Below are 27530 nucleotides of genomic sequence, written 5' to 3'. Positions count from 1 at the left end.
GTTTTAAGAAATGTTTGGCAAGTCGGTTAGGACATCTACTTTGTGCATGACACAAGTAATTTTTCCAACAATTGTTTACAGACAGATTATTTCACTTATAATTCACTGGATCACAATTCCAGTGGGTCAGAAGTTTACATACACTAATTTGACTGTGCCTTTAAACAGTTTGGAAAATTCCAGAAAATTATGTCATGGCTTTAGAAGCTTCTGATAGGCTAATTGACATCATTTGAGTCAATTGGAGGTGTACCTGTGGATGTATTTCAAGGCCTACCTTCAAACTCAATGCCTCTTGCTTGACATCATGGGAAAATCAAAAGAAATCAGCCAAGACCTCAGAAAACAAATTGTAGACCTCCACAAGTCTGGTTCATCCTTGGGAGCAATTTCCAGATGCCTGTGCATCTGTACAAACAATAGTACGCATGTATAAACAGCATGGGACCACGCAGCCGTCATACCGCTCAGGAAGGAGACGCGTTCTGTCTCCTAGAGAGGAACGTACTTTGGTGTGAAAAGTGCAAATCAATCCCAGAACAACAGCAAAGGACCTTGTGAAGATGCTGGAGGAAACAAGTACAAAAGTATCTATATCCACAGTAAAACAAGTCCAATATCGACATAACCTGAAATGCCGCTCAGCAAGGAAGAAGCCACTGCTATTAAACCGCCATAAAAAGCCAGACAACGGTTTGCAAATGCACATGGGGACAAAGATCGTACTTTTTGGAAAAATGTCCTCTGGTCTAATGAAACAAAAATAGAACTGTTTGGCCATAATGACCATCGTTATGTTTGGAGGAAATAGGGGGAGGCTTGCTAGCCCGAAGAACACCATCCCAACCGTTAAGCACGGGGGTGGCAGCATCATGTTGTGGGGGTGCTTTGTTGCAGAAGGGACTGGTGCACGTCACAAAATAGATGGGATCGTGAGGCAGGAAAATGATGTGCATAAGACTGCTGAACAACTAATCAAATGGCCACCCAGACTATTTACACTGCTGCTGCTCGCTGTTTATTATCTATGCATAGTCACTTTACAAATTACCTCTACTAACCTGTACCCCCACACATTGACTCGGTACCGGTACCCCCTGTATATAGTTAGTGTTATGTAAATGTATTGTGTTACTTTTTGATTGATTTGATTTTTTTACTTTAGTTTAACTTTTCTTAACTCTATTTCTTGAACTGCATTGTTGGTTAAGGGCTTGTAAGTAAGCATTTCACGGTAAGATCTACACCTGTTGTATTCGGCGGATGTGATAAATAAAATTTGCTTTGATATAAATAATTTGTTATAATTTACCAGTTTCTCACAGTTGTTTATCCTGGGAAAAGGGAGTGGTTTTGGTCGGTAAATCTCTGTAAATCTCGGTAACCGGGTTCCTGCCATTCAACCCTACTATACACACCCACACCCACTGTAAAAGATTTCCAGCTGGCAGGCAGACTCTGCAGTAAGTTTCTGAGTGACAGAGTGAGGGCTTTGCATAGGCAATTTTTGTGGGAGTGGAAATAAAATGCTTGGAATGTTCCAGAACAGTATAGATCACTTTCATTTCTGGTTCGGATTCTTTTCCTCAAATAATTTAGTTGTTTTCTGGTTTTCTCTTCTGTTCCCTGAAACGGTTCCATCCCTTGATAGAAATATCACTATTCTCCATGCACTCTCATTTACTAGTTGATAAGAGGCTGAACTATTAATAAGGGATTGTAAATATAAATTACAATTGTTTAAGATCTATTTTACGTTATGATCGCTAGTGACAAATGTGAAACCAGTAATATGGCAGCAAACTAAAGCATATCAACATATCACGTTTATGAAATGCTGGCCTTATAACCTGCAGGGATGAAATTTGGAGACCCAAGCTATAGGCTTCTGTAGCCATGTGCAAATGACAGTTGAGTGCCAAACCTACCGAGTTGATTTATGATTTCTACAATGTTTTAATAATATGCCTAGACTTCTCACTGTGTTCTTCACAATTTGTATAGTGTTAAATATTAGTACTATCGGTAACCACCGTCAATTAAACCCACATACATTTGTAACTGTCACTTTAGTGTTAGTTTCCTTACATTTTACATCATTCCATGACATTGTTAGTTTACCTTGTTTTTCTCTCTCACGTTCGTGTGATTGTTCCTGAGGATTGCTAGCAATAGTGGATCATATTACGAGAATTACAAGTTGAGAAATAATTTGGGACATTTGAATCATTATGTAATGCAGACCATAGGTAGCAGTTTAAATCTGGAGCCTGGCACACAGTTATCAATGACTGGACCATTGTCATCACAGTTCTGTGATTAGTGAGGTTTATTAGGTTAAATGTATAGGACTGCTGTTAACCACTATTGAACACTTTCTCACATTCCAATATTTAATGGATTGAGCAATTGAATATGGCAAGTTTCAGGATGAATCAAACCAATTTATTTCTGATTGACCGATATATTTTTGGGGTAAAGCCTATCCAAACCTGTTTTTTTATTATTCATAAATACTTTCCTAACCCTAAATAATATATAAGATCAGAATATTTTTGAATCTACCAATTGGTGCTGAAAAGGAGACAAATATGAATGTAAACTCAGTAAAAAAAAGAAACGCCCCTTTTTCAGGACTCTGTCTTTCAAAGATAATTCGTAAAAATTCAAACAACTTCACAGATCTTCATTGTAAAGGGTTTAAACACTGTTTCCCATGCTTGTTCAATGAACCATAAACAATTAATGAACATGCACCTGTGGAACGGTCGTTAAGACACTAACAGTTTACAGACGATAGGCAATTCAGGTCACAGTTATGAAAACTTAGTACACTAAAGAGGCCTTTCTACTGACTGAAAAACACCAAAAGAAAGATGCCCAGGCTCTCTGCTCATCTGCGTGAATGTGACATAGGCATGCTGCAAGAAGGCATGAGGACTGCAGATGTGGCCAGGGCAATACATTGCAATGTCTGTACTGTGAGACGACTAAGACCACGCTACAGGGAGACAGGACGGACAGCTAATCATCCTCGCAGTGGCAGACCACTTGTAACAACACCTGCACAGGATCGGTACATACGAACTTCACACCTGCGGGACAGGTACAGGATGGCAACAACAACTGCCCGAGTTACACTAGGAATGCACAATCCCTTCATCAGTGCTCAGACTGTCCGCAATAGGCTGAGAGAGGCTGGACTGAGGGCTTGTAGGCCTGTTGTAAGGCAGGCCCTCACCAGACATCACCAGCAACAAACCCACCATCGCTGGACCAGACAGGACTGGCAAAAAGTGCTCTTCACAGACGAGTTGCGGTTTTGTCTCACCAGGGGTGATGGTTGGATTCGCATTTATGACGGTGCCACGTTGAAAGTCACTGAGCTATTGAGTACGGCCATTCTGCTGCCAGTGTTTATATATGGAGATTGCTGTGTGCTCGATTTTATACACCTGTCAGCAACGGGTGTGGCTGAAAAAGCCGAATCCAATAATTTAAAAGGTGTCCACATACATTTATATACACTGCTCAAAAAAATAAAGGGAACACTTAAACAACACAATGTAACTCCAAGTCAATCACACTTCTGTGAAATCAAACTGTCCACTTAGGAAGCAACACCGATTGACAATAAATTTCACATGCTGTTGTGCAAATGGAATAGACAAAAGGTGGAAATTATAGGCAATTAGCAAGACACCCCCCAAAACAGGAGTGATTCTGCAGGTGGTGACCACAGACCACTTCTCAGTTCCTATGCTTCCTGGCTGATGTTTTGGCCACTTTTGTATGCTGGCGGTGCTCTCACTCTAGTGGTAGCATGAGACGGAGTCTACAACCCACACAAGTGGCTCAGGTAGTGCAGTTCATCCAGGATGGTACATCAATGCGAACTGTGGCAAAAAGGTTTGCTGTGTCTGTCAGCGTAGTGTCCAGAGCATGCAGGCGCTACCAGGAGACAGGCCAGTACATCAGGAGACGTGGAGGAGGCCGTAGGAGGGCAACAACCCAGCAGCAGGACCGGTACCTCCGCCTTAGTGCAAGGAGGTGCACTGCCAGAGCCCTGCAAAATGACCTCCAGCAGGCCACAAATGTGCATGTGTCTGCTCAAACGGTCAGAAACAGACTCCATGAGGGTGGTATGAGGGCCCGACGTCCACAGGTGGGGGTTGTGCTTGCAGGACGTTTAGCATTTGCCAGAGAACACCAAGATTGACAAATTCGCCACTGGCGCCCTGTGCTCTTCACAGATGAAAGCAGGTTCACACTGAGCACATGAGCACATGTGACAGACGTGACAGAGTCTGGAGACGCCGTGGAGAACGTTCTGCTGCCTGCAACATCCTCCAGCATGACCGGTTTGGCGATGGGTCAGTCATGGTGTGGGGTGGCATTTCTTTGTGGGGCCGCACAGCCCTCCATGTGCTCGCCAGAGGTAGCCTGACTGCCATTAGGTACCGAGATGAGATCCTCAGACCCCTTGTGAGACCATATGCTGACACATGCACATTTGTGGCCTGCTGGAGGTCATTTTGCAGTGCGCTGGCAGTGCACCTCCTTGCACTAAGGCGGAGGTACCGGTCCTGCTGCTGGGTTGTTGCCCTCCTACGGCCTCCTCCACGTCTCCTGATGTACTGGCCTGTCTCCTGGTAGCGCCTGCATGCTCTGGACACTACGCTGACAGACACAGCAAACCTTTTTGCCACAGTTCGCATTGATGTGCCATCCTGGATGAACTGCACTACCTGAGCCACTTGTGTGGGTTGTAGACTCCGTCTCATGCTACCACTAGAGTGAGAGCACCGCCAGCATTCAAAAGTGACCAAAACATCAGCCAGGAAGCATAGGAACTGAGAAGTGGTCTGTGGTCACCACCTGCAGAATCACTCCTGTTTTGGGGGGTGTCTTGCTAATTGCCTATAATTTCCACCTTTTGTCTATTCCATTTGCACAACAGCATGTGAAATTGATTGTCAATCAGTGTTGCTTCCTAAGTGGACAGTTTGATTTCACAGAAGTGTGATTGACTTGGAGTTACATTGTGTTGTTTAAGTGTTCCCTTTATTTTTTTGAGCAGTGTATATAGTGTAAATAGTGCTACTTCCAAAGAATTTCAGTCCCTCATACCCCCTTTGTTGTGTCCAAATGGCATCTTATTCCCTATATATGGCCCATAGGGCTCTGCTCAAAAGTAGTGCACTACATAGGAAATACTGTGCCATTTGGGACACATCCCTTGACTCGTGGGACTGTTCCCTTCTCTATGGAGCTCCACAGGCCACCCTTCCACTACAGCCAGAACTAGGCAGCAAGGTAGTAGCTAGCCAGGTAGAAGGCTGCCAGGTAGCCTATACTCTAATACTGATACTCAAGCACGCCATCAGTGTGATGATTTCCCCTGGGCCATACACAGGATGAGTTTACAGTACATTCCCTGCCTCTACTATGCTGAAGAAGTGTCTCACTGAAGAATGCCTCTACAGTAGGCTAGGTACAACTAGGGATGTGTGGATGGATGTAGCCTAATTGACTATTTTACTGGAGCAGTGTGCAATTTCATGTACATTTACTGGTGTCCCACTGAAGAATGTTCCTCTCTGTACCGTAGGTAGGGAAGGGATGCATTTGAAGGATGGATGCATGTAACTATAGTACCGGTCCGGAACAATTACTAAGTGTGCAAGTTTTATTCTAGATTAGGATTTTTTTTTTTTACCAAAATATGCTGAATAGGTGGTGTTCTATTAAAGAATTTAAATGTTATATTATAGATAGCCTACTACTAGAGATGCATTTGTGGATGTACAGTACCAGTCAAAAGTTTGGACACACCTACTCATTCAAGTGTTTTTCTTTATTTTTACTATTTTCTACATTATAGAATAATAGTGAAGACATCAAAACTATGCAACAACACATATGGAATCATGTAGTAACCAAAAAAGTGTTAAACAAATGAAAATATATTTTAAGTTTGAGATTCTTCAAAGTAGCCACCCTTTGTCTTGATGACAGCTTTGCACACTCTTGGCATTCTCTCAACCAGCTTCACGAGGAATGCTTTTCTAACTGTCTTGAAGGAGTTCCCACATATGCTGAGCAATTGTTGGCTGCTTTTCCTTCACTCTGCGGTACAACTCATCCCAAACTATCTCAATTGGGTTGAGGTTGAGTGATTGTGGAGGCCAGGTCATCTGATGAAGCACTCAATCACTATCCTTGGTCAAATAGCCCTAACACAGCCTGGAGGTGTGTTTTGGGTCATTGTCCTGTTGAAAAACAATTGATAGTCCCACTAAGTGCAAACCAGGTGGGATTGCGTGTCGCTGCGGAATGCTGTGGTAGCCATGCTGGTTAAGTGTGCTTTGAACTCTAAATACATCACTGACAGAGTAACCAGTCTCCTCTGAACAGTTAATGTTGAAATGTGTCTGTTACTTGAACTCTGTGAAGCATTTATTTGGGCTGCAATTTCTGAGGCTGGTAACTCTAATGAACTTATCCTGTGCAGCAGAGGTAACTCTGGGACTTCCTTTCCTGTGGCGGTCCTCATGAGAGCCAGTTAATCATATCACTTGACGGTTTTTGTGACTGCACCTAAAGAAACTTTCAAAGTTCTTGAAATTTTCCCCATTAACTGACCTTCATGTCTTAAAGTAATGATGGACTGTCGTTTCTCTTTGCTTATTTGAGCTGTTTTTGCCATAATATGGACTTGGAAAGAAATTCCAAAAATAAACTTTTAACAAGGCACACCTGTTAATTGAAATGCATTCCAGGTGACTTCCTCATTAAGCTGGTTGAGAGAATGCCAAGAGTGTGTAGAGCTTTCATCAAGGCAAAGGGTGGCTACCTTGAAGAATCTCAAATGTAGAATATATTTAGATTTGTTTAACACTTTCTTGGTTAGTACATGATTCCATTATGTGTTATTTCATAGTTTTGATGTCTTAACTATTATTCTACTATGTAGAAAATTGTAAAAATAGAGACAAATCCTGGTGTGTCCAAACTTTTGACTGGTACTGTATGTATTCTAACTATTTTACTAGAACTATTACTAAGTGTGTGCATTTTCAAGTGGCTTTACTCATGAATACATTTTAATCCAGAGAAGGAGAGGGTGTCGAACCACCTAACTAACTCGACCACAGGAAGTTTATGAGAGGAGTGGTTGTGTACTGAACCCTGCATTTAACTTCTAAAGTAGTAGGTTTACATGATGACCAACACTATAGCATACAATTAAGTCTCATCTCCCAATAGATTGTTAATGTTGATTTTATTATTTTGAATACTTAAATATAGTTTACAACTGGGTGCATTCACGCATGTTTATTATAGTAATGTCAAACTATTTTTATTTTTGAAATAAAGCTGAGATAGATAAAACACTTTTTTTCAGAGCAGGAAGACTCAAGGAAGACAGAGTACTGGTAGCCTAATGTAGGCCATAGTCTACTGCGCGGGCTCAGGTAGTTCTGCTACTGCTGCCTCGGCCCCGGGATGAGCATGCGTGAAGGTTTTTTGGTCAAAGCAGAGCAAGCGCATGCAGCTCATCGCAGTCAAACATTCTGAGCTCGAGTCAGTGGAGAAGGCGTTTGGAACTACCGGCAAGAACAAAACGGAGACGGTTTTACTTTCCTGACATCCAAGGGTGTCTACAGGTAATGCAATACACTGCAAGACGTGAGTTATTATCAAATGGATTTGAGCGGATTTCCTCATCATTTCACACCGAACCATTTGCAAGGTAAATAGATGGAGTCAACTGGACGTTCCCACTTTAACGAACTATTTACATTTTTTCACTGAAATATTATTCATGTGGCATTATTCTTTCATTTTACGCGAAGTTTAGTCTGTTTTTGCAAGCAATTTTCTTAGTTGAAAGTTATTTGAAAGTTGAATTGCAATGAAAGTGTTATTCTGTGTCTTCAGAATTTGAAAGCGAGCTTGACTGCGCTGTGATGCGAGAATGTTATGTCAACTGAGCATCGTCGTGCGTAGTTTGTTCTCCTATTTTGCGGACCAGTAATGCACGTGTTATTAATTTGTCTTGGCTCTTGCACACATGCCACCTGTTAGGAAATAAATACATAGCTTCGTGTCAAGTAATGTCATATAATTTCCATGGTGGCTAAACAGGGCATGCATTCAATCCAAAAAAGAAAGAAAGAAAAGAAATCTCTTCATATAATTATTAGGTTTTAAGTTCGATTTCTGAGTCCGATTCAGTGATCGTTTTTAGGCTGGTCAGTCCACCTTGATTGTAGGCAATGAGTAAGATTGAAGAAATTAATAAATAAATCCAGGGGAAAAGACTGATAGTGGGCTAACGGTTTCGCTTTGTGCAGCCTAGTGATAATGCTGTCAATGGGCTACACGCTTTGTTGTCATGAGATAATCCTTTACAAATCCATTATTCCGACGTAAAGTCTTGTCTTTTGTTGTCTGTTAGGTATATGTGTTTTGTTTAAAACGAAGAGCTGATCTGCCTACAGTGCCCAGAATGCTGCTTGATAATTTTAGAATAAGTGGATGATAAGTCAGTTAAGAACAAATTATTATTTACAATGACGGCATACAGTGGGTTAAGTGTCTTTTTCAGCGACAGAACAACAGCTTTTTACCCGGTCAGCTCGGGGATTCGATCCAGCAACTTTTCGGTTACTGGTCCGACGCTAGGCTACCTTGTTACTGGCCCAACACCAGTCACCCCAATGACTATATTTATCCACTTTTTGGATCTTGTCTGACATTGACAGATTCTTTTTTATACACATTTTACTGCAGGGCAGAGTTAAGTGACAACCATTTTTTCGCATGTTTCTGTCTATTAGTAGACTATACAGCTCTTAAAGCAGAATATTTATCTTTAATGACAAAAGTTTTATGAAGTATCACAATAATGTCTTCTATTTAGATGTGCTTACTGTATTTGCATATTTAGCCTTTATTTATTATTATTATTTTATTTTTTATTTTATTTAACTAGCCAAGTCAGTTACGAACACATTCTTACTTACAATGATGGCCTACCAAAAGACAAAAGGCCTCCTGCGAGGACGGGGCTGGGATTCAAAATCAAAATCAATTAAATAAAAATATAGGACAAAACACACATCACGACAAGAGAGACAACACAATACTACATAAAGAGAGACAACAACATAGCATGGCAGCAACACATGACAACACAGTATAGTAGCAACACAACATGGCAGCAGCACAACATGGTAGCAGCACAAAACAGGGTAATAACATCATTGGCCACAGACAACAGCACAAATGGCAAGAAGGTAGAGACAACAATACATCACGCAAAGCAACCACAACTGTCAGTAGGAGTGTCCATGACTGAGTCTTTGAATGAAGAGATTGAGATAAAACTGTCCAGTTTGAGTGTTTGTTGCAGCTCGTTCCAGTCGCTAGCTGCAGCGAACTGAAAAGACGAGCGATCCAGGAATGTACAGGGACTCATGCTGAGACCAAGGTCTCTTTCACAGATGAGCACTGTATACACATCAACACACATCAATACACATCAATTTCCACTGAGTGTACAAAACATTAAGAACCTTGACACAAACCGGTGCGCCTGGCACCTACCATACCCCGTTCAGAGGCACTTCAATCTTTTGTCGTGCCAATTCACTCTAAATGGCACACATACACAATCCATGTTTCAATTGTCTCAAGGCTTACAAATCCTTCTTTAACATGTCTCCTCCCCATCATCTACACTGATTGAAGGGGATTTAACAAGTGACATCAATAAGGGATCATACTGTAGTTTTCACCTGGATTCCCCTGGTCAGTCTGTCGTGGAAAGAGCAGGTATTCTTAAAGTTTTGTACACTTAGTGTACACTATACATATCAATATACACATTAACATTCACATAAATTGCCCTAGAGGCACCAATTAATCCATCTTTAGTTTATCTTGAAAAGGGCAAAGCCAACAAATTAGCATCAACATCCTCTTCGATAACACTTGTTGCAGACGCTGCACACTTTTAACTAGCCTACAACAAAAGCTAGCTAGCTACTAGCTAGACCTTGGGAAACCTACTGTTCACTATTGCAGTGACCTGTCTGCCTTTCCATAATTTCTTTTTACAAGTCAAAGTGTGATTGGTTGAGACAACTGTCGCTCCAAAATTCTGCACTAATACAGTTGAGTGAGGTGATTCGATTATCTTGCACCGGGTGAAAAGTGATTGGAATTAGTTTTGGAATAAGTTTTGGAACAGGTCTGTCTCTGGGCGTGAGCCAGGTTCAAAGTCCACAGCGAAGTTGGCACAAAACAAAAGTGACGTAGCCTAGGCTAGATTAAGCATGTAGAGTAATGAGTAGGATTCTGTGTTTTCACATGCAAAAGTGATTGCTTTTGATAAAGACGATTTATCTGCTTCCCAATGAAAACTAGTTTGACTGAGTGGCGCAGATTACGGTTCGATTTGAGAATGGTGCTCCTCCCTTACCTCTTTTTCCTGTTCACGTCATGGTCCATAGACCAATGCACCATTTTTCAGGTTAATAGAACTCCCTCAATGGCAGATGCCTTCTATCTAGCTTCTGAGGGCTTAGCCAATGGCTGACTTAGCTAGCTAGGTTTATCTACCCAGTGACTACCAAAGAAAAATCCTGATTGGATCTTTTTTCTCTTCACCGTTAACCCTTTCCTTTCCAACACAAGATTGAATCAGAATATAATTGAAAATATTAATATAATTACAATACCATTGAAATATTCTTGAAAAGATTAAATAGAAATTCAAACAACATTTTATATTTAAAACTACAACAATTATTTTATAAATCCTTAGGGCTTCTCTGAAGGCGCAGGAGGCCCTCACGGTTCCCCACTGTGTATAGTTGATTTAATAATAAGCTATTTTGATTGTAAAGAAATGGACTTGCTTTATTCAGTCACAAATTATCATGCCAATCTCATGGACTGACACCCATTGTATCTATAACGCTACGTATGATCCCCAGCCCCAATCCTCAATTCCAAATCAAGTGGTGCGGGGTTGTTGTTAGGCTGAAATTAACTCAGGGTTGATTAATCGCCATCTACTATAAAGTAATAAGCTATTATCACTGCAAACTTTGCTCTTGTGCAAACACTTAGGATAGGCCTATATGGTCCCTGTCCCTGTGACTGCTATTGTGTAGTGAGATGAGATAGCTTTTTAGGTGACTGGCAGACCTGGGTAAAAAATATATTTGAAATGTTTAAAATACGTTTTAGCATTTGCTTTAAGTGAATTATATAGGGAATAGGGTGCCATTTGGGGTGCAGAATGTAATTACTCCCATTCTGTCTGGTATGATTTATAGAGCCTCCATCTCAGTGTGAAGGTGATCTATGGGATGCTTAAGCACTGTGTTTGTCCCAAATGTCACCCTATTCCCTTTATAGTGCACTCATTTTTGACCAGGGCACTATATGGAGTAGGGTGCCATTTGGGACACAGTCACTGTATCTCCTCCTCAGCCCTCCACCTGTCCTGTCCTGTAGCTATGGTTCTAATCATTCTCAGTTTATTGGAAGATAATTGTCTCCCATGTGATGGGGAAACAATGACATTGACACTGTTGACAGTGATATGATGAGCCTTGTCTAGCAGCACAACACTACTGTTTCACACCCAGAGGGAGAACCTGATATCACTGACACTATCTAGCTATGATATGAATAAGTGATGCTGACTGTAACCAACTTCTTTGGCATTTATGGATTATATCAGTCAATGCATTTGGCATATTATAAACAGTACATTACTTGCATTAACTAACTGCAAGATGTTTTCTGGTCAAAGGTTACATAATTATATAAACTGTTTACAAAGTAGAATTAGCTGAATTAATTAATTGTTATATATATGAAATATGCCAATACACACCTCTCTCTCTTTCTCTCCATGTCTCTATCTCTCTCTCTTTCTTTCTGTGAATGCAGCAAATATATTCACATTCCACATGTAGGCCTATTTCTACTTTTGGTGGAACTGAGCCCAGGGGCTGCCTCTCCTAAAGTGGGCAGGAATGGGGCAGAAAGTAATACATTGCCTCCACATCTCTACAGCGCAAATGATAACTGACCGCACCGTGCCCAGGAGACTGGGACTGTGTCCCAAATAGCCACCTATTCCCTTCCTAATATATCCCTATATAATGAATATGGTGCCGTTTGGGATGCAGCCTATGGTAGGGGGATGAAGAGATGGAGGGAAGGTCAGCTAGTTTCAGTAATTAGCAGGATGGAAGGTAGCGGAGAGGAAGGGGAGGAAGACTCTGATTTCTTTCTAAAGGGGTAATGAATCATATTGTGTTGTTCCTGACAGGACTAGGACGTTAGGTTATATATCAGGAGAAGAAGAAAGAGAAAGAGAACACTGTCTGTCAGAGAACAACCAATAGAGATTTTATGTGCAAAATCCATGCTGCAAACTTTTTTATACCATTTAGCTGACTTGCAACTTATAGTTCCGTGAGTGCATATATTCTTATATATACTGTATGTGACACAAGCTGGAATTGAACCCACAACTCTGGTGTTGCTAGGACTATGCTATTATTAGCTGAACCACACATGACTATTCATTCTTTTTTTGTTGCCTTTATTAAACTAGGCAAGTCAGTTAAGAACAAATTCTTATTTTCAATGACGGCCTGAGAACAGTGGTTTGTTCAGGAGCAGAACGACAGATTTTTACCTTGTCAGCTCGGGGATTCGATAATGCAACCTTCCGATTACTAGTCCAACGCTCTAACCACAAGGCTTCCTGCCACCTTCTTGTGTGTTTGTCTTAGTTACTTCTTCCCAGTGATATATACGAGTCGCTAAACCTTTAGTCCAAGTTGAGTCCCAAGTCCCCAGTGCTCGAGTCCAAGTCCAGGTCACCAATGGTCGAGTCACGAGTCAAGTCACGAGTCCATAAGCCAATTTTTAAAATTAATAAATAATAATAATTTTAAAAATACTTAGCGCCGGTAATATGGGTCATAACTTTTGAACAGTTAGGGCTAGAAAAAAATCTGTTTTCTCTGTAGAAAAGAGAGAGGCTTGTCAGAACCTGGCTATGGAATGCAATTGGGAAAGTGGGAGGGTTGAGCAAGACAGCCTACTTTTCTATACTCAAGGGGGAGAAAGACAATCAAAGCTAGACTATTGTTTTACTGTTAAACAATACTATTGTTTTTAACTTCGTAAAGCAGCTTGTGTTCCTTAACCAAGCAAACCGGTAGCTAACTACTATGGAAGGCTGGAAGGCTGGCAAAAGTAGAGTCTGCCTGTGTGTTTTCCATTTCCAAACACTCTTATCCTGAGCGACTTACATTAGTAAGTGCATACATTTTCATCCTGTCCATCATGGGAATTGAACCCACAACCCTGGTGTTGCGAGTGCTATACTCTACCAAGTGAGACACATCACTGCGGCTTCCATTTCACCTCTGATTAAAACAGCTTATTGCAGCCAATATTTCTTTCCTTCAGGTGGACTTTTAATTCCTCCCCTGCATCGGATCTTGTCAGTTTGTCTAGTTGGCCACAGTGCTGTGTGGCTCACTGGCATGACACCTTCTAACTATGCATGTTATTTCTCTGTTTGTTTGTCTCTTAATCAAAATGCTAATCACATGGCACAGCAGGCACACTGCCACGGGTTGCCAGAAAAAATGCTAATTTGGCCATTTTCTTCTTGTCAGGAGCTAAAGTTCATATACCAACGTTTGTAATCTAAAATATTAAGATATGCACTCATTGGAAAAGGCAATATACTGATGATCAGGGGATGGAACTGCATTTCAGTACTTTATGTATTATGTAATACAATAGTGTATCATCAGTTTATCATGACTCAACACTATTATGGAACGATATGCAATATCTCAAACATGGACATGCCACCAGTAAAAACAGAACAGCAGGTATTGGCACAGGTCAAGGCCGGTATTCACAAAGCGTCTCAGAGTAGGAATGCTGATTTAGGATAAGGTCCCCACTCGTATTCATTATGATTTAAGAGACAACACTGATCCTAGATCAGCACACTATACTCTTAGACTCTTTAGCTGACTACCATGAAAATGTCTGGGTGGCCATTTGATTAATTGTTCAGCAGTCTTATGGCTTGGGGGTAGAAGCTGTTTTTGGTCCTAGACTTGGCACTCCAATACCGCTTGCCATGCGGTAGCATAGAGAACAGTCTATGACTTGGGTGACTGGAGTCTTTGACCATTTTTTGGGCCTTCCCCTGACACTGCCTAGTTAACTACTCATTCAAGGGTTTTTCTTTATTTTTACTATTTTCTACATTGTAGAATAATAGTGAAGACATCAAAACTATGAAATAACACATATGGAATCATGTAGTAACCAAAAAAGTGTTAACAAATCAAATATATTTTTGATTTTAGATTCCTCAAAATAGCCACCCTTTGCCTTGATGACAGCTTTGCACACTCTTGGCATTCTCTCAACCAGCTTCACCTGGAATGCTTTTCCAACAGTTCCCACATATGCTGAGCACTTGTTGGCTGCTTCTCCTTCACTCTGCGGTCCTCATCAGTCCTTCACTCTGCAACTCATCCCAAACCATCTCAATTGGGTTGAGGTTGGGTGATTGTGGATGCCAGGTCTGATGCAGCACTCCATCACTCTCCTTCTTGGTCAAATAGCCCTTACACAGCCTGGAGGTGTTTTGGGTCATTGTCCTGTTGAGAAACAAATGATAGTCCCACTAAATGCAAACCAGATGGGATGGTGTATCGCTGCAGAATGCTGTGGTAGCCATGCTGGTTAAGTCTGCCTTGAATTCTAAATAAATCATTGACAGTGTCACCAGCAAAGCACCCCCACACCATCAAACCTCCTCCTCCATGCTTTACGGTGGGTACCACACATGTGGAGATCATCCGTTCACCTACTCTGCGTCTCACAAAAACACAGTGGTTGGAATCAAAAATCTCACATTTGGACACATCAGACCAAAGGACAGATTTCCACCGGTCTTATGTCCATTGCTTGTGTTTCTTGGCCCAAGCAAGTCTCTTCTTCTTATTGGTGTCCTTATTGGTGTCCTTTAATTCCACAAATTAACTTTTAACAAGGCACACCTGTTAATTGAAATGCTTTCCAAGTGACTACCTCATGAAGTTGGTTGAGAGAATGCCAATAGTGTGCAACGCTGTATTCAAGGCAAAGGGTGGCTACTTTGAAGAATATCTTTTTGTTTAACACTTTTTTGGTTACAACATGATTCTATATGTGTTATTTCAGAGTTTTGATGTCTTCTCTATTATTCTAATATTCTATTAATATTAGTTTTTCCCAAACCACTAACCTTTACCCAAAACCCATAAACCTTACCCTAACTCCAAACCAAAACCTAATCCCTTACCCATAACCCTAATTCTAACCCTGACCCTAAACCTAACCCCTAAGCTTGAAATATCTTTTTTCCTTGTGGGGACCGTTGAAATCCCCACAAGGATAGTAAAACCAAAACACACACACACAAACATACTGATGTAGGAGTGAGTTTAACTGTACTGATGCAACGTCAGGTTATCTGCTTCTACATTTCTTTATTTATTTAAGGAATATATGCTTTGTATGTTTTATTTAATCTATCTGTAACCTTGGTTGAACCTTTCAGTTGGTCTGTCTTCTTCTAGGCCCTTACTGATATCTTGTTATGAGCCCTGATATCTTCCTCTGGACCCATTACTCTCTTTGAGGTCAATGTTGTTTAAAAGGAAAAACAGCTCTTCTGGTGGGGTTAGAGTGGAGTGAAACCTTTAGTGTTTTAGCGTACTCATGCAGAGGTGACCCTGGTTAAATATATATGTGATAAATTATTTTGGGATTTCTAGAAGTAAGAGTTTCAGTGAGATGATCGGTTGAATGTTAGTTACCACTGACAATGAAGCTGTTGTCTTTTTTTCACATTAGATTTTAGAAATTCAAAATGTACTTAATCATGTTTCACTTCAGTTGAAATTGCCAAAGGCTACAACTGCACTGTCACACTTTGATTCAAAGCAGACTTTCTGACTGACAGCGACTGGGTAAAAAAATGCCTCATACATACAGTAGGCTGTTGTCTTTTTTTCTCACATTTGATTTTAAAATTTCAGTGTCCTTAATCATTTTCCACTCAATTAAGATTACCCTAGTTGTAGCAGCAGCCGCTTCTTTTTGTATGGATTTCAGTAAGAGTGATTGAGTCATCATATCAGTTACAAAAGTGCGAATCATTGCAAAAATCACAGAAAGCTTGTGGATGCACTGCGTGCTAACAGAACAGGGCTGCAGGCAGCTGAGCAGAAATGGAGGAAAATTCTTCTTCTTCATCTATCTGCTGCTAAGGTCAATTTCTATCACTCCAAATTTCAAGCTTTTGTTTCCAACCCTGGGAAAGTCTTCTCCGCGTTCTCCTCCCTCCTTAATCCTCCACCTGCTCCTTCCTCCCTCTCTGCGGATGACTTTGTCAACCACTTTGAAAAAAAGCTTGACGACATCCGCTCCTCATTCACCTGTAGCCTACTGAGCCCACTGATTCCACTCACACAGAACTACCCTACGCCTTGAACTCTTTCTCCCCTATCTCTCCAGATGAAATATTATGACTAGTGATGTTCACCCAACAACCTGGCCACTTGACCCCACCCCCTCCTCCCTTCTCCAGACCATCTCTGGAGACTACCTCCCATTACTCACTTCCCTCATCAACTTATCCCTGACCGCTGTCTGCGTTCCTTCTGACGTCAAGATGGCCAGAGTCACTCCCCTCCTCAAGAAACCAACACTCTGATGTCAAAAACTACAGACCGGTTTCCCTTCTTTGTTTTCTTTCCAAAACACTTGAGCGTGCTCTCTCTCACCAACTCACATTAGCTCTTTCAGAACAATCTTTTTGACCCTTATGGTGGAAATTACAAGATTATGTTATAATGCTGTTATTGCATCAAATGGTTGTTCATGCAACAGAATAAGGGGTTGTTAGAACGCGCATCTGTGTGTATTCTACTGAGGATGGACCTCTAGAAGATTTCCGATGTCTTTGGGTGATACCGCATTCCAGAGCATGAGTTAATGTTTCTGTTCTATAAGGTACCAGGGAGAGATGACTCCAGGGACAGACACTGGTCTCAACACAGTGACATACCATGCTGTGAATTATAAGTATCTTTCATACTAATCTTAACCTTGTGACCCATTCCATACATCTGTTGTTTGTCATGTAGACTGAAGTGTCACGTTCTGACCTAAGTTCCTTTTTTATGTCTTTATTTTTAGTTTGGTCAGGGCGTGAGTTGGGGTGGGCATTCTATGTTGTTTTTCTATGTTTTGTTCTATGGTTATATTTATATGTGTTTGGCCTAGTATGGTTCCCAATCAGAGGCAGGTGTCAGTCGTTGTCTCTGATTGGGAGCCATATTTAGGTACCCTGTTTTCATTTGTGTTTTGTGGGTGGTTGTATCCTGTGTTAGTGTTTTAACCATACGGGTTTCGGGTTGTTTGTACTTTTGTTATTTCGTTCAGTGTTCTGTTTGATTTATTAAATATATCATTATGGACACTTACCATTCTGCACATTGGTCCTCCTCTTCTTCCAACCATGACAAGCGTTACATGAAGGAGGATGGACTTTGCTATAAAATGCTGTGGCTCAAACCAGCTCGTTGAGTTCTCAGTGATCACCTCCAGGGGTGATTACCGACCAGATCCATTACTGCAGTAATTAAGTAATAAAGTTAGATTGTTTTGAACAAATCTAAAAGTCTCTCCTTTTGATTACAATAATTCCACCTCACCCTAACCAGTCAGGCTTCAAGGGGGCTCACTCAACTGAGACCGCTCTCCTCTGTCTCCTCTCTCCTCTCTCCGCTATGTGAAAGTTGACTCTCTGTTCTCATCCTTCTAGAGCAATAGTTCCCAAACTTTTTACAGTCCCGTACCCCTTCAAACATTCATACCCCCTCTAGCACCAGGGTCAGCGCACTCTCAAATATTGTTTTTTGCTCTTATAGGACCAGGGCACAAATCATAATATAATCATAATCAATAATTTTGCTCTTTATTTAGCCATCTTATATATAGAACCTTATTTGTTCATCAAAAACTGTGAATAACTCACCATGGGTTAATGAGAAGGGTGTGCTTGGAAGGGTGCACATACAGTTGAAGTCAGAAGTTTACATACACTTAGGTTGGAGTCATTAAAACTCGTTTTTCAACCACTCCACACATTTCTTGTTAACAAACTATAGTTTTGGCAAGTCGGTTAGGACATTTACTTTGTGCATGACACAAGTAATTTTTCCAACAATTGTTTACAGACAGATTATTCCACTTATAATTCACTGTATCACAATTCCAGTGGGTCAGAAGTTTACATACGCTAAGTTGACTGTACCTTTAAACAGCTTGGAAAATTCCAGAAAATGATGTCATGGCTTTAGAAGCTTCTGATAGGCTATCATTTGAGTCAATTGGAGGTGTACCTGTGGATGTATTTCAAGGCCTACCTTCAAACTCAGTGCCTCTTTGCTTGATATCATGGGAAAATCAAAAGAAATCATCCAAGACCTCAGAAAACAAATTGTAGAACTCCACAAGTCTGGTTCATCCTGGGGAGATATTTCCAAATGCCTGTAGGTACCAGGTCCATCTGTACAAACGATAGTATGCAAGTATAAATACCATGAGACCACGCAGCCGTAATACCGCTCAGGAAGGAGACGCGTTCTGTTTCCTAGAGATGAATGTACTTTGGTGCGAGAAGTGCAAATCAATCCCAGAACAACAGGAAAGGACCTTGTGAAGATGCTGGAGGAAACAGGTATAAAAGTATTCATATCCACAGTAAAATGAGTCCTATATCGACATAACCTGAAAGGCCGCTCAGCGAGGAAGAAGCCACTGCTCCAAAACCGCTATAAAAACTACGGTTTGCAACTGCACATGTGGACAAAGATTGTACTTTTTGGAGAAGTGTCCTCTGGTCTGATGAAACAAAGATAGAACTGTTTGGCCGTAATGACCATTGTTATGCCACCATAATGTTTGGAGGAAAAAGGGGGAGGCTTGCAAGCCGAAGAACACCATCCCAACCGTGAAGCACGGGGTGGCAACATCATGTTGTGGGGATGTTTTGCTGCAGGGGGGACTGGTGCACTTCACAAAATAGATGGCATCATGAGGCAGGAACAGTATGTGGATATATTGAAGCAACATCTCAAGACATCAGTCAGGAAGTTAAAACTTGGTTACAAATGGGTCTTCCAAATGGACAATGACCCCAAGCATTCTTCCAAAGTTTGGCTTAAGATTAACAAAGTCAAGGTATTGGAGTAGCCATCACAAAGCCCTGACCTCAATCCTATAGAAAATTTGTGTGCCAAACTGAAAAAGTGTGTGCGAGCAAGGAGGCCTACAAACCTGACTCAGTTACACCAGTTCTGTCAGAAGGAATGGGCCAACATTCACCCAACTTATTGTGGGAAGCTTGTGGAAGGATACCCAAAATGTTTGACCCAAGTTAAACAATTTAAAGGCAATGCTACCAAATGCTAATTGAGTGTATGTAAACTTCTGACCCACTGGGAATGGGATGAAAGAAATAAAAGCTGAAATAAATCATTCTCTCTACTATTATTCTGACATTTCACATTCTTAAAATTAAGTGGTGATCGTAACTGACCTAAGACAGGGAATTTGTACTAGGGTTAAATGTTCAGGAATTGTGAAAAACTGAGTTTAAATGTATTTGGCTAAGGTGTATATAAACTTCCGACTTCAACTGTAACTCTGCAATGTTAGGTTGTATTGGAGAGAGTCTCAGTCTTAAATCATTTTCCACACACAGTCTTTGCCTATATTCCGTTTTCATGCTAGTGAGGGCAGGGAATCCACTCTCACATACGTACGTGGTTGCAAAGGGCATCAGTGTCTTAACAGTGCGATTTGCCAAGGCAAGAAACTCTAAGCGCAGCCCTATCCAGAAATCTTGCAGTTGCTTCTGATTCAATTCAATTTTCACAGAACCGCTTGTTTTAATTTCGATGAGGCTCTCTTGTTCAGATATCGATAAGTGGACTGGAGGCAGGTCATGAAAGGGATAACGAATCCAGTTGTTTGTGTAATCCGTTTTGGGAAACTACCTGCGTAATTGCACACCCAGCTCACTCAGGTGCTTCGCTATATCACATTTGACATTGAGTTAATTTGCACACAAAAAATCATACAATGATGGAAAGACCTGTGTGTTGTCCTTGTTAATGCAGACAGAGAAGAGCTCCAACTTCTTAATCATTGCCTCAATTTTGTCCTGCACATTGAATATAGTTGCGGAGAGTCCCTGTAATCCTAGATTCAGATAATTCAGGCGAGAATAAACATCACCCAGATAGGCCAGTTGTGTGAGAAACTCATCATCATGCAAGCGGTCAGACAATGGAAGATTATGGTCAGTAAAGAAAACTTTAAGCTCATCTCTCAATTCAAAAAAACGTGTCAATACTTTGCCCCAGCGCACTTCTGTATGTTGTAAAAGCGTTACATGGCCGCTGCCCATATCATTGCATAATGAAAAATACACGAGAGTTCAGGGGCCTTGCTTTAACAAAGTTAACCATTTTCACTGTAGTGTACAAAATGTTTTTCAAGCTGTCAGGCATTCCCTTGGCAGCAAGAGCCTCTCGGTGGATGCTGCAGTGTACCCAAGTGGCATCGGGAGCAACTGCTTGCATGTGCGTTACCACTCCACTATGTCTCCCTGTCATGGCTTTTGCGGCATCAGTACAGATACCAACACATCTTGACCACCAAAGTCCATTTGATGTCACAGAGCTGTCCAGTACTTTAAACATATCCTCTCATGTTGTCCTGGTTTCCAGTGGTTTGCAGAAGAGGATGTCTTCCTTAATTGACCCCTCATAAACATAACGGACATATACCAGGAGCTGTGCCAGGTCCGCCACATCTGTTGACTCATCCAGCTGTAACGCATATAATTCACTGGCTTGTATGCGAAGCAGTAATTGTTTCGAAACCTCTCTTGCCATGTCACTGATGTGTTGTTTGATGAAGGCATTGTCTGTATAGTTTTTTTGGCCTTTTCCCCCAGCATTGTCCCAGCCATATGTATTTGACATTGTGTTGTTATTTCACTGAACACAAGATGGTTTAGTTTTATTTTTGGCTGTGAAACGAGGCTACTCAGGCGAGAAAAAACCTCACCCAAATGTATAGCCCCATTGGAAAATATAAATGTACTGTTTGAAAATGTGAAGAAATATTTTATTTAAATTTAAAAAAAATGTGAATCACATTTTTATTTGGCGTATCCCCGACAGGCATTGCGCGTACCCCAGTTTGAGAATACCTGTTCTAGAGCAATCCACTGCCTTAACACCGTGAACCTATCAGATCTTCCTCTCCACCCTCTCAGGGCTGGGCGTCTCAGATTCTGCACACTCCTGTATTGTATGCAACCTGGCAGGTCGGATTCTACCAGGTGGCGTGGAGAGGATCTGTGTCTGCACCACGTGTCTCTCCCTAATGGTGTCCCCAGGGCTCGGTTCTAGGCCCTCTAATCTTTTTTCTCTTTACACCAAGTCACTCGGCTCTTTCATATCCTCATGCGGTATCTTCTAACATTGCTATGCGTGTGACACTCAACTACTCTTCTCCTTCCCCCCTTCTGACATCCAGCTGGCGACACGCAACTCTGTGTGCCTGGCGGGTATCTCTTCCTCCCGGGAAGGCCTGCCCACTCCAAGACCTTTCCATCCTGTTTGGCAACTCCACGGTCTCCCCTTCCCAGAGTGCAAAGAACCTTGGTGTGCCCCTGTCGTTCTCGGCAAACATCAAAGCAGTGATTCGCTCCTGCAGGGTCATGCTCTACAACATCCGTAGAGTACGACATTTCCTCACTCAGGAGGTGGCGCAGGTCCTAATCCAGGCACTTGTCTAGACTACTGCAACTTTCTGTTGGCTGGGCTCTCCTCTTGTGCCATCAAACCCCTGCAACTTATCCAGAATTTTTCTAGCCCACCTTGTGTTCTACATTCCTAAGTTCTCCCATGTCAAACCGCCCCTCCGCACACTCCACTGGCTTCCAGTTGAAGCGCGCATTATCTTCAAGACCCTGCTGCTTGCTTACAGAGCAGCAAGGGGAACTGCCCCTCCTTACATTCAGGCTATGCTTAAACCATACACCCCAACCTGAGCACTCCATTCCGCCACCTCTGGTCTCTTGTCCCTCCCACCGCTACAGGAGGGCAGTTGCCGCTCAGTCCAGTCAAAGTTCTCCTCTGTCCTGGCATCCCAATGGTGGAAAGTTTCCCCATAAAGTCAGGACAGCAGAGTCCCTGCTCATCTTCCGAAAACGTCTGAAATCCTACCTCTTTGAAGAGTGTCTTAAATTACTTTGCTGTTAAATACTTTGTTGAGGGGAAATTTGCTTGATACGATTGGGATGTGTTGCTTTCTCACCCAGTTATCTTAAGATGAATGCCCTAATTGTAAGTCGCTATGGATAAGAGTGTCTGCTAAGTGACTAGCATGTAAATGTAAATATAACGGATTCACTCTGTAAAACCTGTGCAAGAGAGAGAAGGAGTGAAAATCAGCAAGGCTCAAAGTTAAAATGCATTAAAGAGGGGGGTTTCTGCTAAAGCAGGCATTAAGTTACATGTTGAATAATTTGTATGGAGTATGTAATGTAAGGCAGCAAAGCTTGAATAATGAGAGAGAGAGAGAGAGAGAGAGAGAGAGAGAGAGAGAGAATTGAGGGTTCATTTGAATATTGAATCTAAATGTGATAATTTTACCGCTTCATCAAACTTGGGAGAGAGAGGGTGTTGACTCAGTTACAGCTGGGAAACATTACAGCACCTCTAATCCTTTTAACACTGACACCACAGAGCCATGCAGGGCAGGACACACACACACACGATTGAGGTTATAGGAAACACACCACATTAACCAGATCCTGATATGGGCCGAGAAACTGAGTGAGGGTCAGTGGGCCACACACACACATACACACACACACACATGGTCTGCTTCTGTCCCACAGTCCCTAACATCTGCACTGGGTCAATAGAAAAGGCCTTTTTATAGAAACATTAAATAGAGTGTACATTAAACATACTCGCTTATGGCAAGTGTACCACAGAGGGTTTTAAATAGAGTTTAACATACTGCAGGCTGTGTCCCAAATGACACCCTATTCCCTATATAGTGCAGAGGGCCCTGATCAAAGTAGTGCTCTATAAAGGGAATAGGGTGCAATTGGGAGGCATCGATTGTCCTGAATGGCTAGTCGGCCACAGAGGGTAGCATAATGGTATCATTCTAATTCCCCTAGCTTGCCCTCCTTCTCTACCCTCAGCCTCACGTAGGTGTTTCTGTCTGGGAGTAATATTACAGGAATCATGAAGACGTCCAGAAGTGCGTTGCTGTTTAATTTTTTATGTTTCGCACTGCACCTCCTTCCTCTTTGCAAATGTTGTCATTATCCTCTCTGGGCCTGACAGAAATCACGTCTGAAATCACTGCAGCCAGAATAGTCTTTATTTCTGTTGTATCTGACTAGCCGGAGATATTCTGTTTAATTTTTTACTCTCAATGTAATTTGTAAGTCGCTCTGGATAAGAGCGTCTGCTAAATGACTTAAATGTAAATGTTGTGGTTTAATATTGTATGAGGCATTATTTTCCCTTTTTCACTCTATTTGTCTACTTTGAATCAAAGTGCAGTGCAAAGTGTGGCAACAGGGCAGTCACAAATGTAGTGGCTAGAAGTCTATAGCTACAGCAGGGTTTCCCAAACTCAGTTCTGGGGTCCCCCTGGGCGCACGTCAAATAACCAAGTCATCATCAAGCTTTGATTATTTGAATCTGCTATGTAGTGCTAGGGCGAAAACCTACCTCATCCCCCAACTGACCTCGCACTTACATCACAACCAGCTCTGCATACACACCTCTCTGCCATACAATACTACACAGATCTCACTGACCAACACTTGTAACCTGTCTGGTTCTTAGGGATAATCTATCCAGTGAGTGAGGATGCAAGTCAGTTATATTAGACGTAATATGATTGCAGGGATGTTTAAATTCTAGCACAAAGGGCCCAGCTTGTAGGTTAACAACCAGGCTTGGTAAAGGCTGTGAGTTGATTGGTCCAGGCCAGATTAGGATTACTAACCCAGAGATAATTGTGAGGTTAAATAATCATATTTCTGAATGTGTAACAGCTGTTCGGCTCAACATTTCTAAAGCACAGTTATGATATTGAAAATCATTTCCTCCCCCATCATTCTGTCTTTCCCTCCATTTCGTGGTGTAACGATGTAGCTAGCTACCGTGATAGTAAATCGCTTGTGACCTTTCATCATCTCTAATCCAGTGGGTCTCTTCAGTACACAAAATATGAAGCGTAGGGTATTACATTATGTCACACACTGTGAGTGATCGGTTTCCCCACTTCTGACCCTACTGTTGTGATACTGAGGAAACCCAGCACATACCGTAGAGATAGATAATACACTGTTCTATTTAATTCTCTGACACAGCATGCCATTGATATTTATGTGTGATAACTGATTATGTACATTCCTGGTATTCTCCCACATGTATTTTCTATATTCTCTGGAGTATTTGAAATGTAGCTTTTTCTAGTATTTACGTTTGGTGGCGGTGTACACATTGTTGTTTGCTGTCTGTTTAATCTCCTGTAACTCTGTTAGTTCACTCTGACTTTCCACACAGTGTTCGTCCTGCTCCTTCATCTCTGTAAATAAATTGTGGCAGGACTCAAGACAAGGCAGCACTTGAATAGTGTCCTTAACCTTTTGTTATTTTGCTGCTATCCTGGCTGTGTTGTCATCTTTTTTTAAAGCCATTGTAGTTCTCAGTAAATTGGCTTCCGTACACCTGCATTGTTGGTGGAAGCCGGCCAGTTCATTATAAAAGGTCAACCCAAGCTTATAATGTTTTGCCAAAACATGCACAGCACATGGCACACTCTCCTAGTGGCTTGTTCTTGGCCTGTCCCTGATTCAGTAGCTCTGACGCATGCTTCTCTAGGCACCTGCTGAGAGCTGGTCTGTTACCATCTGAGAGCTGCTCTGTTCCCTGAGCAGTAGTCTGTTCTCTAATCTATAGTAATATCAGTAGTGGTAGGGTTAGTTGTATTCACTGTTTTGTCCTAGATGGGTAACTGGTTTGCAGCATACTGTGCACTGGTCTGTTCCTTTGTTCCATGTGCCTTTGTGTTTGGAGCACAACTGACTGACCAATTTTTCCCATAGAAATATGGTTTCCACCCCCACCCTGCCACCACCACCACCAAGCCACCACCACCCCCCACACTACCACCACAACCCTGCCACCACCATCACTCCCACCACGCTGCTACCCACCACCACCATGTCACCACCCCACGCCGCCACGCCGCCACCACCACCAGCACCCTTCCAACACCACCACTATGAGACCACCACCACCCTCGCCACCACCACCCTGTCACCACCCCCACCCTGCCACCACCACCCCCACCACCACCACAACCCTGCCACTACCAGCACAACCCCCAGCACAACCCTGCAACCACCACCATGCCACCACCAACCCCACCCCCACCATCCCTCCCACCACCACCCTGCAACCACCACCATGCCACCACCAACCCCACCCCCACCATCCCCACCACCACAACCCTGCAACCACCACCATGCCACCACCAACCCCACCCCCACCATCCCTCCCACCACCACCCTGCAACCACCACCATGCCACCACCAACCCCCCCCCCACCATCCCTCCCACCACCACCCTGCAACCACCACCATGCCACCACCAACCCCACCCCCACCATCCCTCCCACCACCACCCTGCAACCACCACCATGCCACCACCAACCCCACCCCACCATCCCTCCCACCACCACCCTGCAACCACCACCATGCCACCACCAACCCCACCCCACCATCCCTCCCACCACCACCCTGCCACCACCACCACTACCCTACCACCACCACCAACACCCTGCCACCACCACCACCCTGCCACCACCACCATGCCGTCACCACCCCTGCTACCACCACCCCACCACACTGCCACCACACTGCCACCACCAACCTGCCACCTCCACTACCCCACCACCCTACCACCACAACCATGGCACCACCACAACCCCCATCACCACCTTCACCATAACCCTGCCACCACCACCAACATGCCACCACCACCATCCTGCCACCAGGAGGAATGTGTCCCATGTGAGACATGCAGTGTGATCAGAGCATGTTATGGGACACAGCCATCCATGATGTTAACTCGGATCGCCTTACTTGGTCCTTGTCGTCCTCTAGAATGCTACTCTGACAGACATGTCTCTCTAGAATGCTACTCTGACAGACAGGCAGGCAGGGCTGCCCAGGCAATTACTGGGCCTACTGGGCACTATGACTTTCAGGTGTTCTCAGGGGGAGGAAAATAATTCAGAGAAACAAGTCTGATTTCCAACCTGTCAGAAAGCAAATGGAAATGCTTTGCCCTCTTGGTTAGGTTAGTCAGCTGCTTGGGCGAACAGCCTGAAGTTGTCAGGAATGAAGAGAAAAGTTTGAACAGGACCGTAGAGTCACTTTCTCTACGATTAATGAAAGTGCTTTCTCTTTCTTAGGCCAAACAACCTATCTTAATGTTGTTCCTCTTTTCTGTTCTTAGTAATAGTGTCACATTCCACTCCTGTCTGTGGTGGGTTATGGTTATGTGCCTCTCATGTTAATAAGCTGCCCCTTAACCTCTGTGGCTTTATTGCCTAGCACCAAGCCATATGGTCGTCACAGTTTACAGGCAGGCCTCTCACTTTCTCTCTCTCCCTCCATTTCTCTCTCTCTCTTTCTCTTACTCACTCTCAACTTTTATGTCACTGTGACTAGTACACCGAACTTGGAAACAAAGTGTGGCGTCATCGTTCTAGACAACCAGTAAATAGCTCATAGTACCATAAGGTGAATGCACCAATTTGTAAGTCGCTCTGGATAAGAGCGTCTGCTAAATGACTTAAATGTAAATGTAAAATTATATATTGATACTTATTCACAGGATGGATGACTTTGTTCAAGGTGAATGTCTGTCTGACTATGAAATGGTAACGACATATGTCGTTACACGCTGTGGCAAGCCCAGTGCCTCTGGGTGCTAAAGAGGAACCCACAGCGGGCCATTATAAATAAAGCAAGGAAACACTGTGGGAGACAGAGTTTGATATTCTAGCTAAAACATTGGAATCATCCCGTATGGCTCCAAATGTGGTTACATAAAACATTTGTTCCATTAGAATTCATGTGAAACCTTTGACATGTAATCTGTCTCTGTGGGATATTTATCCATTGTGTTAATGTCAGACTAGCTCAGACTAGACCAGACTACACATCCACCACAGGTCATTGAGCTCTGTTCACATTGTATTAACCTCTGATTCTAGAC

The 27530-nt window shown here is 42.6% G+C and overlaps 1 protein-coding gene across 2 annotated transcripts in view; it reads left to right on the top strand.

Annotated features, from left to right (window-relative positions):
* The first annotated feature begins 7537 nt into the window (after positions 1 to 7537).
* LOC129821059 (zinc finger protein 385B-like) overlaps positions 7538 to 27530 on the top strand; it is a 230930-nt gene continuing 210937 nt past the window's right edge. The window contains exon 1 of one of the 2 annotated variants that reach the window (XM_055878304.1): positions 7538 to 7756. In XM_055878304.1, coding sequence (XP_055734279.1) covers positions 7708 to 7756 — 49 coding nt within the window. In that variant the 5' untranslated portion in view covers positions 7538 to 7707. The remainder of the gene's footprint in view (positions 7757 to 27530) is intronic. The other variant, XM_055878307.1, reaches the window with a different exon arrangement.

The sequence above is a fragment of the Salvelinus fontinalis genome, chromosome 23 (assembly GCF_029448725.1).
Source record: "Salvelinus fontinalis isolate EN_2023a chromosome 23, ASM2944872v1, whole genome shotgun sequence".
NCBI lineage: Eukaryota > Metazoa > Chordata > Actinopteri > Salmoniformes > Salmonidae > Salvelinus > Salvelinus fontinalis.
Note: the sequence above shows the minus strand (reverse complement) of the source record. Positions and strands in the feature narration are given on the sequence as shown.